The following is a 13,691-nucleotide window of genomic DNA, read 5'->3' as shown; positions in this document are numbered from 1 at the left end:
TTTTTTCAGCTTTAATTGAGTTTATTGGTACATTTCAGGTATACAGTACAGTTACATTCATCATTGGGATCTTGTACCTTTACATGACAGGTCTTGGTTCTCATTTTTTCCCCTTGTCCCTGGCCCCCTTCACCCCCTCCTCCCCTCCCCATCTACAAACACTTTATTTCCATCTTTTCTTTATCTCACGTTTTTGTTTTCCCTTATTACCCTTCCCCTACCCATCCCACCTTCCCTACACCCTTAGCTCCTTTCTTCCCATTCTTTAGCTCTTTTCTTCCTATTTCACATTGTCAATTGTCTCATCAAGATCATATGTACTACTATAGTTTTTCTCTGGTGTTTTGTTTTTGTACTAAGCTACATCCCCAGCCATTTATCTACTTATCCATCCATGTACCCATCTCTTGAGACAGATCCTGCTAAGTCACTACATTGCTTAGACTAAGCTTGAATCCGCAATCTTGCCTCTCTGCCTCTTAAAGTTCCAGAAGTATAGGTGTGGTATAGCACACCTGCACCTAGTTGGTATTGTGCTTTGATATTAGGGAAATAAGAGTTTGTGAAAATGTACCTGTCTTGAAAGAATTTAATAGTTGGTGATGTCAGTATATACACAATGAATAGGTAAGTTCACTTGTAGGAAAAATGTAAAATTATATGATCGAGAAGAGTCCATTGGTGAAACCAAGTTTATAGAAAGGGCTTCCAACTCAACTGAAATTAAAAAAAAAATCTTTCTGGCTCAGACGATATTTATAAGAAGACTTAGAGCCATTAGTATAAGATAAGAAGGGCAAAGTGAGGGAAAGAAATCGCCCAGAATGAATGCTAACAGCTGACACTGAACTAAAAGTCACATGTGGAAACTCCAATTCTCTGTATTGATGGGGATGGTTTTGTCTGTGAATGTTTTTATCTGTGCCCTTAATAACTTCTTTCTTTGCTTCATCTGGTGTTCCCACTAGCCTCTTTAATTTTGCATCATCCCGTGCTTTAGATGAGCGGCCACTTTTTCTTCTATCAATTAGATCTGTAATATTCAGCCTTTGAACATGTGTTTTACTCAAGCAAATGGCCTTTTATCTTCACCTATGATCTATTGTCTTCTATACTAACTGTCATTTACATAGGCAAATTAAAACTAAAAACATAGCCATATAAGAGATATGTAATGATGAATTCAGATAGAGAATAAAAGCATTACCATTAGAAACAAAAACATGCAGGGAAGAGAGAGAGGGAGGGAGGGAGAGGGAGGGAGACTGCTTGTGTATCAGGCAGCATGATAAAGGCTTTACAACCATTAATTCACTTAGTTCCTACAAATATCTCTGCAAGAAAATCTGTAAATGAATTTATGAAGCTTCAAGAAGTATTTCAAGTCATAGGCCTAGGAAATGAGTAGAAATGTCAGCCACAGCACCCAACTCCTCAGACTTAACAATGATTTCCTATTAATAATATCAGGACACAAAGGAAAACTTCAGGGCATCTTCTGTGCATTACAGGCATAAAATCATAATTCTTAGGGCCGGTGATTTTGCTCAGTGGCACCATGCCTTTCTCACAAGCACAAGGTCCTGAGTTTGGTCCCCAAGTACCAAAAGACTTTTCTTATACTGAGTAAAAGTGTACTTCATCAAGTGAGTTATATCTGAGTTTATATGCATAGAAACATATATAGGAACATTACCCTAGCCCTAACATACACTCAACTATTTTCAACAATCCTCTAACTTTTCTAAAGAAAAGTTTCATACCTCTAAAGATACTATCTGCAGAATATCATGAAATTCTCTTCTCCTTCCCTCTCAAACTCCTAGTTTCTAATATTTCCGTTCTCATTGGACTCCTTCCTTCGGGCTGAATCAACATAAATGCTAAGCACCAGGATTGGGTAGAATGATATTCTCCATAGAGCATAACTTTCAAGCTTTCATTCTCTGCTTGCAGTATTGGAAATAAGTTTGGAAGCAGAGCATGTCCCCCATTACACCTTTAGAAGATGAACTCTGGGACACACGATCCTCTGCACAAAGCATTAACTAATGGACAGGGAACTCAGTGGTACTTATGGGCCAAAGCATTCACCACGATGTTGCCAGCTTCTGCTAGGGAGTCTGCCTATGTAGGGTAAAGTCTTTGCCAAGAGATTGTCAAGACAGTCGATATCATATTACCTGGGAGCTGGAGCGGGAGCAGAGAAGGAAATAAAATGGTACCTTAGCAGATCTCAACTTGGCCTTACCATAAATACATACAACTATTTCTTTCTTGACCATAGTTTAAGCAACTTGAAGGGCCATGCTCCCACAAACATACAACATTACTTGTCTCGAGTTTGATCTCCAATACTGGAAAGAAACAAAACACTACCATCTTGAAGTGGGTTTAGCCTGAGTTTCAGTTCCATCTACCATTGTTCCATCATTTTCTGTGCCAACTCACTACTGCTCATTATTTTAGAGCCAGAGGAGAAACAGGTTCCTGAAATTGTTAAAGACTTGCTAATCTCAGGAGCAGACTCCGAGTACCAGGAAGTTATGCTACAGTCATGGTCACAGGGCAGATGAAACTCATAATATGTAAGAAACCTGACTATTACCTCTTTCAAGGATACTTTGTACCCTTCCACCTGCCCTGACTTCCACAGCCAACGTGACCAGGACCTCATTCCAGCAACCACAGCCCTCTCCTTACAATAAAGTGTAGCATGGTATCAAATATGGGAGTTCACTGATCATCACAGATAGACCACAAGGTCTGTGCTGATGGCTCTGTGTAGCCTTTAATTCCTTACCTCTTGCTTTTAGGTTTTATTTATCCCAATAATTTGAGGCTATTGCTCAAGAGTAGATTGTGACACCATGATGGAATTTAAACAAGGAATGTTTTGGGAGATGGACATTTTCATCTCTGAAAGTGCTAATGAACCTATGGAGGAGATTCTATCATCTCCCCTGAATTCTACTATGGTGTTCATACCCCTACCATAACTATTCCTAGAATCACCTGTAGTTGACCTGAAAGTGTGGATTAGAGTTAGCAAGTTTAAGAATCATAAATCTCTTGTGGGTTTAATCCGTGCTGTAATGTGCTGTCCCCCTATGTTCTGCTGCAGTACAGACTGGAGAAACCTTAGCTATTTTTTGATTACCAATTTTCCTAAAGCTTAGATGGGGCTCATGTTTCTATAGCTCCCTGAAAAAGAAAAAAATATCTGAATCCAGTATTGTTTGGGATACATAAAAGTGAAGAACTGTGTAATTTAGGCAAGAAGTGAACATTACTTCTTTATTTGTGAGTTTTATTAGTATATGCACTACCTGGGCAAAATCTGTGCACTTTTATTACATGGGTAAATCTCTGTTGCCAAAACCGCATAGCTCGCTGCCCACTCATGTCAGAGACTACTCAATTGGCTGTTAAGGGAAATGGGGAGTGTTTATGTTTCCAGTGAAGAAAATAATATAAGATTCTATGACAAAGTCTGATATATATCTAATTTATACTAGATCTATACTCTTTCTTTTATAGGATTTAACCTTTTCATATCTAGTCAGCCCAAGAGAGTCATCACTGACAGTATTCCACACACTAGTACTACTATGACCTCAGGCACTTCATTCTTGCTTATTTGAAACAGGCAATTATAGAAATATACAGTGAACATTTCCAATCATGAAGGGGATGGATCATTTCATTATTTTCTTCCTGAGCCTGTTGTTCCTAGATTTCGCTGATTTTGTTGTTTCTCCATGGGACAAATTCTTACAAAACTACAGTTTAGTGAGTGAGCTCTGTGTATATTTACAGAAATATTGTGCTGTAATATTTAGATCCAACATATTACACCCAAATCTCTTCTATTAGGAAAGAAATTATTTCTTTCTACTTTAAATAGTGTGAGATGTTGATTCATTCATATTTGAAAATAAATGGAAAATATTGAATACAATTGGTAAGGTACCAGGATCTGGTTGATCATGACAAATGGAAATATCTAAGCTCTCAGTCTCAAGTTGCATTGGTACAAGCTATATTTTAGTGGAGACATTAAAAAGAATATTTTGAGCTTTGTACAGAAATATAAAGAAAAGAAGAGTCCAAAAGGACTCATTTTAAAACCAGAGGTTAATGAACTGGAAAGAAGACACCATTATACAGCAAGGAGTCCTAAACTCATTAGGGGAATTGACTTGAAAATTCTGCTCAGAGTACCTGTCCTGTAATGTTCCCAAATGCTCATGTCTGACACCGTATGTGTTTGCCATCACCCCTTCCTCCTGACTCAGGAACATTTAAACTCTGCATGTCAGTGAATGACCTGCCCATCTTTCTAGCAACCAGACAGTGATTACTGTAGTTACTTCACCTTCCAGGACTTTTCTGATGCTTTCTTGTTCCTGATTGTTCCACTCATCCAATTTATTTCCTTGTTCACTGTTTCTATTGACATCTGGACCTTTATCACATCAATACTAGAGCACCCTCACAATTATCTAATAGTTTCCCAAACATTCATTCATATATATTCAAAAACATCCAAGGGTCATCACGTCATATGTTGTTTAAAACACTGGGAATGATTAGTGAACAAGATAGACACCTTATGTGGCTTTATCTGTTGAAGAGCCCACCAGAAACAATTAAACAAATAAGTGGATTTTAGACAGGAAGAAAATACAAATAATGATGTGGTAGCAAGTGATTAGAAAAGCAACATTGTATGGATGTAATAAAAGTAGTCACATTGGAAGTGACTTCAAGACAAGATGGATACAGTCACAAGTATTTGGAGAGCAAGTTCATAAAAACAGAAAAGGCAAATACAGAATTCCGAGACTTGGGGGAAAAAGAAGAAATTTAAAAAATCCAACAAACATTAAAACTTTGGCATTTCCTTACATATAAAAACATTAAGAGGTCAATGAAAATATGTGAAGGAAATGAAAGGAATCAGAATTAGAAAGATGGGTTCAGGCCTATTATTTGTGTGTTGGTGGTGAGAGTTGAGTGTGGATTTATTCCAAGGCATTTAAACCATAGAAATTAGTTCACTGAACTTAGCATGATCCCTACCCTATGAGCACCTACAAGGAAGATAATCTAAATTTCCTGGAGGTTACCTTCCACTCTTGCTTATAAATGTGGATTAATTTATCACCCGAGGACTAGTGAATCTGCCTTCACAGTTAATCTGTACAGATTCTTCCCATTTCCTTTCAAAATCCCATTGCTGGCACATTGGTCAGACATGGCATGCTGTTGTTGTCTTTTAACCTTTCGTTGGTTCATTTCCTTACAAATATCCCTATGTCTCCCAGAAGTTTATAATGAAGCCTGTTTCTTGACACTTTGCAATCACTCTGCACACTTGGACACTGTATTTCCTGAGGTCATGATACCAATTTAAACTTAAGGCACACATCAAACCTTAATGCATAAAGTTACTAAGTAAAAAGAATACCATTTCTGTGAAAAGGACTTAGAAAAGACATATCCTTTGTTCTGACCATTAACTCTATCAATCCTCAATCTAGCCTCATAAAGGTTGTGAAAATCTAGGTGCTCCTAGAAATTCTCTTGCCTAAATAGAATGTCACAATCCCAGTCTGGACCTTCAGCTCCTAAGGACTGGAATAATTTTTCTCCACTGAGCCCCATTCTTGTTACTCTGCCTCCAACCAGCTTGAGGTCTTCTCTGAAGTCCTCTTCCCATCATCTACATATTCTGAGACTCCTTGTCCCACAGAACCCTTCCTTCAAACAAAAACCCTCCTGCACCTTTTTCTTCCCCTGGAAGAGCTCCTCTATGCACATCATGTATTGCCTTATTTCATACAACAACAAACAGAGAACATTCATTCATCACACACACACACCTACACATGCGCGTGCACACACACGCACACACAACCCTCAGCATAAAATCTTTTGGGTTTACATATTTAAAAGTACATGGATAAAGAACTGAAGACAATCACATATGTTTTAATAGCAGAATATTTTTATTATTTTCTTTATTATTTGAGGAATTGTCCCCTAAAACTCTTCACTCTGGTCAGAGGATTCAATGATACTTGTAGGCCAGGGCATTGGCCACTCCAGCCATCAGCTTCTGCCAGGCTGCCTGTACCTCGGGATTGAATTCCTCACCAGCATGTTTTGCCAGGACAATCAGTAGTACATTTCCCAAGAGCTGTCATTTGGAAAGGGACAATAGATATAAGCACATGGTGAATAAAGAGCTCTAGGCTGGTCTCCAGATATCTGAAAACACAGCTCCCACTCACAATCAAGTTGGTATCAGCTTTACTCAGCAGCTGAGATGTTGCCCAACCCTTAAACACTGGTAGTTTGCTAGCCTTGCAGTCCTGATCATGATTTAAATCTTGAAATTTAAATATCTGTAACATGATTTAAATTGGTGTATCTTCTTATCACCAAAATCCCTCTGCTTTTTGTGGGGGCTGACCAAAATAAAACTCACAATTCCAAACATGCTCCACTTGTTTGCCTATATTAAAGACATATTGCCCCTGTTCTAGAATTGTAGAATGTAAATTTGGTATCAGAAACTTTACACAAGCATTAGGCCAATATAAGAATAGTCTCAGCAATATTTGGCCACTTTGTTTCCATCTTACTGAGTCAACACATGCCTATTTCAGTGGACCTTATCTGTGGCCAGGTAGCTTCTGCCTCCAGAAGAATTTTAAATTTAATAAGAGGAAAAAACAGTTATTTCTACATAAACTTTACTCTTAGAAAAGTTCCTTCTACAAAGACTATATAGTTTAATTAATCCAACCAAATTTCCTCATCTCTGCACAAGTCTCCCTTCAATACCAGGAGAGTATGGACTAGTCTCTCTAAACTTCTAGACACCTACTGTAATCCCAGGTGCATTACTCAACTAGGCTGATTCTCTGCAGTTTCTTTACCCCCTGTCTTACTATTTCCGAATATCCCACACCCTGCAGGTGACCCCAGTTATGCTCAAATCACTGTTTCTTTACCTACGTTTCCCCATCTCAAGCCCCTCCTCGACTCACCTTGAAGTTTTCAGGGTCCACATGCAGCTTGTCACAGCGCAGCTCACTTAGCTGGGCAAAGATGCTCTTCAGATCATCTATGTTCTTTAGAGCTTGTCCCAAAGAACTCAACACCTTCTTACCATGGGCCTTGACCTTGGGGTTGCCCATGATGGCAGAGGCAGAGGACAGATTTCCAAAGTTGTCAAAGAACCTCTGGGTCCAAGGGTAGACCACAAGGAGCCTGTGAGATGGAACAATAATAATTGGGAAGTCAGAATGTGTCAAAAATACAGAGAAGAGGTCTGGATCTCTGCCAGCCACAGTTTCCTTCCTTCCATCCCTTGTCTTGGCCTCCAGAACCTACCTTCCCAGAGTTTCTCCTCCAGCCTCTTCCACATTCACCTTTCTCCATACACTTGAGATAGCAGCTTCATCCTCAGCTGTGAAATGAACCATGGTGTCTGGTCTCAGAGTTTGTTGACAGCCCAGGTTTCAGAATCAAGTCCATGAAACTGCTGGAAGGCATGATCTTTTATTCTTCATCCTTGACCCTCTGCTCACCAGATAATCTGAGGCTATTGGTCCAGGCAAGGCTGGTCAGGTCTGGGCTGGGGCTGAGGTAGGGAAGAGTTTATTCAGATATTCACACTGAGACAGTGTCCAGGAGGCCCTGTAAAGAGGACTCTGCCTTTGAAGTTTTTAATAGCAATTTTACATTATAGCTTCACGTCAATTATCTCAATTTTGTCTTTATTTATTTTTTCATTAAAGCCAGTTTCCTTCTCCTCCTCACAGGATACTCCATGACATCCTTTCCAGCCTTCCCTACGTTTTTGTCTCTAGCCTCAGAGTGATAAAACACAAAACACAGCCAAGATGTGGAAAACACCGGGATTATGAGATTTGCTCTAGGCACAAGTCTCAACATCTCTGATGGAACAATGATGAATCTCATTTGGATAAAAGTGGTTTCCAAGAGAAGTGGTTTCCTAAATATTTTTTCTATGAGTTTGCAGGATAATATCTCTAGCTCACAATTCCTGAGAAAAATCCCATAAAGCATCAGAATAGATTAATACAGGAATAGATTAACGTTATGTAACATAATAAAGAACTAAAAAGTCTTGCCTTAGTATCCCTGTTTAAAATAAAACATTTTATCTGACCAGAAGTATGTGCCTCTATATCAAGGTATTTATGTAGGCACTAGATAAGCCCACTGCATTAGTGTGTGCTCTTGGTGGTCCAGGGTTTGGTTATAATTCTCTCATGCAATGAGGTCAGCTGAGGAAGTACCGTGGTAAGTACTGTGAGTTTGATTGATTCCTCTTTCAAATCATTTCAGCCCGTGTTATTCTAAGGCATGACTTCAGGAAGCACCTCCTGTACTTTCTCTTTAGACAACTTTATCTCTAGCTCAGTTCTGTTTCTGACATATCATGCTCAACATGGTAGGAAGATAGCTTACTTTCTTTCCTGAAAGTAACTTTGCTAGATCATGATGCCTGAAATTTTAGAAGTCTGGCTTGACTATTTTCAAAAAGGCACATAAAAGTATTTTACGTCTTTTGTTAAAGAGGAGCTTTATTTTCAAATTAGTTGATCCCCTAACCTTTCAAGTGGACTGAAATTAATAACATTGGTGAAATCCTTCCAGTCTCTCTATTTGCATGTAAACCCTATTTTTGTTTATGTATAAGCTAATTAAAAGATCATAAGAGGGGACTTGTTAAGATACCAGTTTTACAATAGTAATTTGCAACTTCTCTTAGTAGAAGAATAGATGAGAGTTTCACTAGGCTGGAACCTGAGAGAAATCCAGGGTAGATTTCCTCTGAGGTGGGATGGATGTGTGCAGGTGTAACTGGCCACATCTGAGAGTCCAGTGATGCCTGGCCTTGAAGAACGACTCAGAAGCTGGTATCTAAGTCACCAACTATCTTAACCTGTGCATTTCAATTACCCCTAGTCAGCCTGAGGGATATTTCTGACCTCTCCTCTCTACAAGCAACTTACCTATTCTTCCCAATATTAAAATAGTGATTCAAAAGTTATCAGTAGCCACTGCCTCCTTACACACCTTTGGCAATATCTTCCAACAGCTTCTTGAATTCTCCATGTTCATAGCTATTTTTACCCTCAATTTTCCCCCTGTAATTACTTTGTCATTGCCTAAATCCTCATGTATAAAGTGATTTCTCACAATAGGCTTTTGTGTGTTTTAGAGCATTCATTGCCATGTGTTTTGAAATCTACATTGAACAACTATTTGTTTAATAACTGTCATGATTTTATAAAATCTGAGGATGTAAGATACATGAATCACGTCATAAAGTCTTTCTCTGAAGCTTTATAATTTAGAGGATGAAAGACACAAAACGAATAAATAAAACTAATCAACAAAATAACTTTAGATATTATTTACTATAAAGGAAATTACTATCTGAACACACCATAAAATGGAGCATGGTTTGGTTTAGAAGGGTCCCTCTAGGGAGCAAGGCTTTGATCTGGGACTACAATAACGAATAATAATTTTCTATGGGAAAAATGTAGGGAGGAAATAATTAGAAGTTGGAATGGCAAGTTCAGAACTCTGAAGTGAGAAAAAATAAATTTTTGGTGTGTTAGAAAAATAAATAAAGTCCCACTGAGAATGATACATAACGATATAGTTAAAAATGGCAGGAAATATTGTGGCACAAAGAGCTTTTCTTTAGTGGTAGAGAGTGAGAAAGTGCTGAAAAAAATTACAATCCTAGTAATGACACTTCAAACACTTTGCTCTCTTATCTGACTACTAGTCCAAAATGACACTGTTTATCACTTTATTTTGAGGTGACGTTTGTTGTCTATCAGCAAGAATTAGTTATCCTTTCAACTGTTAAAACCCCTGACTCACCTAGACTTGTGTAGCTGTGTAGATTCATGTGTGTAAGTTATGAATTCTTTCTAGTGATGTTGTGTTGAACTGGTAATATCATGACTTCTTGATACTCCATGCCAGACAATAGTTTGCTTCTTTGCAGGGCCAGAACAATATCTGGATGCAAGAACAAGAGAAAAAGATCAATTAACAATGGATGTGACTCCCAGTTTTTAATGAACTGACTACATGAGAAGATTTGGTGCAATATGTATCTCCCCTATTTATTCTGTTTGGAGACATATTTTTAAAACTGCATAGCTCAGAGAGACCAGTATTGTTGATTGCCTGAAACTACAATGATCACTGGTCTATCAATCCTATCATGAAAACATCAAACCAAATTAAATTCACGAAAAAAAATTTTTGATCAGTGTATGGAGAAAATGAATCTCTAATAGAGCTCTATTTGCCAAGATGTCCCATGCTCACTTGTAGTGTAGAGGTCTCAGTGCTTGATAGGAGAGTTTGACTCAGGCCTCGGGTGAAGACTGAGCAATCCAGCTAGCACTCCCTCTGGTGCTTCAGTTAATACGTAGTGTGAGGGTCCCAAGGCCAGTGCACGGCCTCGCCCCATCTTATTCCCTCAGACTGGTTGCTTACCCTCACCTGCCACTTCCTCCTTTGTTCCAACCACTCACTCTACATTTGTCCACCTCCGTTTTGCAGACCTCACTGCTTTTCTTGGGTTGTAACCATTACTTTTCTCTTTGAGTCATCACCCACATCTAATCTGTACAAATTTAAAATATTTCCTTTCCACGATGTTCCTTCGGTGAATGGAACTCTGTACCTCATGGGGAGGTCTTCCTTTACTTTGACTTTCAAACTTGTTTGCAGAGATGTCTTCTAACTGCACTTCTATGCAATATGCAGGCATAAGAACATTGCTTTTCCAAAAAAATATATTTTTGAGTCACATAACAGTCTAAGAATATTTATTGTTTTCTATTCTGATAGCATAGTAATGGCATTCATTTTTGTAGTCAAGTCCTTCACTGTTTGCTAATACTGCACCTGTGTTAAGTCTCCCGCCTTCCAGAGAAGCAGCTATGTGCAGGTCACCACATCCAAGCTCATTGGTTTTAGATTATGAACCTTGTTATTATTCATATAGACTTTTCTCTCCTACATAAAGCTTTGATCCACCCCTCCAAAAACGTTATTACTTGTATTCTAACTCCATTTTAGTGCATGCTACACTCTGCCAGAAGGTAATGCACAGTGATTCCATGTGTCTTATCTTTGGCTCCTGATTAAGACAAAAGGACCCTTGGGAAAAGATCAAGCTATTGTTGAATCATGCGGACTTTTTCTGGAAAACTCCTAGCTGCCCCTTAACTCATCCTTTTATCTCCAAATCAATCCCAAACGACAGGACAAGTTAGCTGCTTCAAGATGTACATTAGAATAGATTAAATTAGTAATATTTGTTCAGAACTTGGATCCCGCCAAAGATTTTTCTTTTTACTTTTAAGGAAATTTGGCATGGACTACATCTTTGTGTTCTCAGTTACCACTTACTACTTCCTTTTTCCTCTCTGCAGTAATTTTTGCCACACTGCCCCACAGGTCCTTGCCCTTTTAACTAACCCTTGCTCTTTACAGAACTTCTCCCATCTTGGCCCCCTTAATCTCCCACTGACAAATATCTTTGATGAGTACCCTACATGCTTCTCAAAGAAGCTTTCATTTCTTCCTATATTGCAACCCACCCTTCAATCCATGAATCCTTTTACTTCAACACAAGTGTAAAAGACAGAGAAGACAAAATACCAATTTTTAATTACTGAAAAGAATGTTTTTATTGAATAGAAGCTGTACTTTCAAGGCCAGGCCAGGTCCCCATGTGCAGGAGAAGGATATTGGGGCACACAGGAACACTGGTGGACTGGAAAGAGGACTCAGTGGTACTTGTGGGCCAGAGCAATGGCAACACCAGACACCAGTTTTTGCCAGGCAGACTGCACATCAGGGGTAAATTCCTTGCCAAAGTGAGTAGCCAGAACGATCACAAGCACGTTACCCAGGAGCTGTGGGTGAAACAAAACAGCACGCCAACATGTTGAGTAGAAGAATTTGCAAGAATTTGCAGGGAGAAGAAATGGCTTCATACCCACACTCACGGACAAATGCAACACCAGACTTCCTGTCCAATCATCTCTCAGAGCTTAGGTTCAGTTTCATTCATGACCCCCCTCTTAACATTCTGCCTGTCTTTCTCTTTACTTTCTGCTCATTTTACCATTCTTATTCTCTTGTGCTCCTTTCCTTCTCATTCAACAATTGTTTAATTTCAATAAATACGATTTTTGTTGTAAAGGGGCTCTCAGTGGCGGTTTAAAATATCTCACTGAATATGGAACAAGCATTTATTTGGTCAAAATACTCCAATGAAATTTAAGAGATTTTAGAGAACTCGTTTTATGTTGACAAAAATCTTCTTTTCAAATTGTTCCAAAAGCTATATCTAAATTTCTACAATTAGGACACACATAAAATCAAGCATTTCTCCTCCCTTAAAATAAGTATGGGGGCTGGGGATTTAGCTCAGTGGTTCTGCTGCCTGCCTCGCAAGCATAAGGTCCCGAGTTTGATCCCTGGTACCAAAAAAACAAAAAACAAACAAACAAACAAAAAAACTAAAATAAGTATATATCTACCAAAAGCCAAATTTTAGTTCTCCTTGCCAAATCTTCTTTACTCTAACATTATTCCTCAGGATAAACACATCCAGTTCTGATAAGATTTTATGAAAAGCAAATTCAGGGTTTCTAATTACCCATTCTGTCACCTTTGTGAACCAAGTTGGATTTGGTTATGCCCATAAGACATCTATCCACCTAATGTCAAGCTAGACCAAGATTTCTGAGATCTTTGCTGCCATTTCCAACCACAGTGTCAGTTTCTATTATTGTCCCTGAGCAAAACACCATAAATGCATATGAACTTTTCCTAAACTCACCCTGAAGTTCTCGGGATCCACATGCAGCTTGTCACAGTGCAGCTCACTCAGCTTAGCAAAAGTGCCCTTGAGGTTGTCCAGGTTCTTAATGGCCTCTCCAAAGGAGGTCAGCACCTTCTTGCCATGGGCCTTGACCTTGGGGTTGCCCATGATGGCAGAGGGAGAAGACAAGTTGCCAAAGCTGTCAAAGAATCTTTGAGTCCAGGGGTAGACAACGAGGAGCCTATGAGATAGGGTAGTAACAGAAAATCAGAGACATTCAAAATCTTGAGGAATTTCCCAGACAATTTCCAGGCTCAGTTTCATGCATGGAGAAGCTGTGCTTACCTGCCCAAGGTTTCACCTCCCATCTCCTCCACATTCACCTTGCCCCACAGGGCACTGACGATGCTCTTTTCCTCAGAAGTAAAATGCACCATGATGTCAGGTCCGGGAGCTTGCTAGTGATCACAGAAGTGTCAGCAGCAGGTATGTGCTGCTGCTGCTGGAAGTTGTCTCCTTTTATTCTTCACGGGTGAAGTTCTGGCCCCTTCTTTACCCTGAAGTCATTGGTCAAGCTGAACTGTGTCCCTTATGGGTGTGGCCAGGTCAGAGGAAGGCCGGCAGCAAAAAATGCACACTGAGCTTATGATAATGTGTCCTGGATCCTCAGACATCCTTACTTTTTTGGCTCCTCCTCCAATTACAACACAATCCTTTAGTTATTCTCTCCTTTCACTCTCTTCTATCCCCACTGAATCTGCCAGTATTACATCCA

General features: G+C 39.2%; 2 protein-coding genes across 2 annotated transcripts; both read right to left on the bottom strand.

The window, feature by feature from the left end:
- Positions 1-6,076: 6,076 nt before the first annotated feature.
- LOC104857894 (hemoglobin subunit gamma) lies at positions 6,077-7,502 on the bottom strand. Its single transcript, XM_010617962.1, has 3 exons — positions 7,408-7,502; positions 7,062-7,284; positions 6,077-6,205 (listed from the first exon to the last, which is right to left on the bottom strand). The coding sequence occupies exons 1-3, from the start codon at positions 7,497-7,499 to the stop codon at positions 6,077-6,079; spliced, it is 444 nt and encodes a 147-aa protein (XP_010616264.1). The 5' UTR covers positions 7,500-7,502.
- Positions 7,503-11,873: 4,371 nt separating this feature from the next.
- Positions 11,874-13,379, bottom strand: LOC104857896 (hemoglobin subunit epsilon-1). The gene is made up of 3 exons (XM_010617963.2): positions 13,262-13,379; positions 12,935-13,157; positions 11,874-12,002 (listed from the first exon to the last, which is right to left on the bottom strand). Exons 1-3 carry the CDS (start codon positions 13,351-13,353, stop codon positions 11,874-11,876), a joined length of 444 nt encoding a protein of 147 aa, XP_010616265.1. The 5' UTR covers positions 13,354-13,379.
- Between the last annotated feature and the right edge of the window lie 312 nt (positions 13,380-13,691).

The sequence above is a fragment of the Fukomys damarensis genome, unplaced genomic scaffold (genome assembly GCF_012274545.1).
Source record: "Fukomys damarensis isolate Sample0158 unplaced genomic scaffold, DMR_v1.0_HiC HiC_scaffold_16, whole genome shotgun sequence".
In the NCBI taxonomy this organism is placed as follows: Eukaryota; Metazoa; Chordata; class Mammalia; order Rodentia; family Bathyergidae; genus Fukomys; species Fukomys damarensis.
The sequence above is the reverse complement of the archived record's forward strand: the minus strand, read 5'-3'. Positions and strand labels throughout refer to the sequence as shown.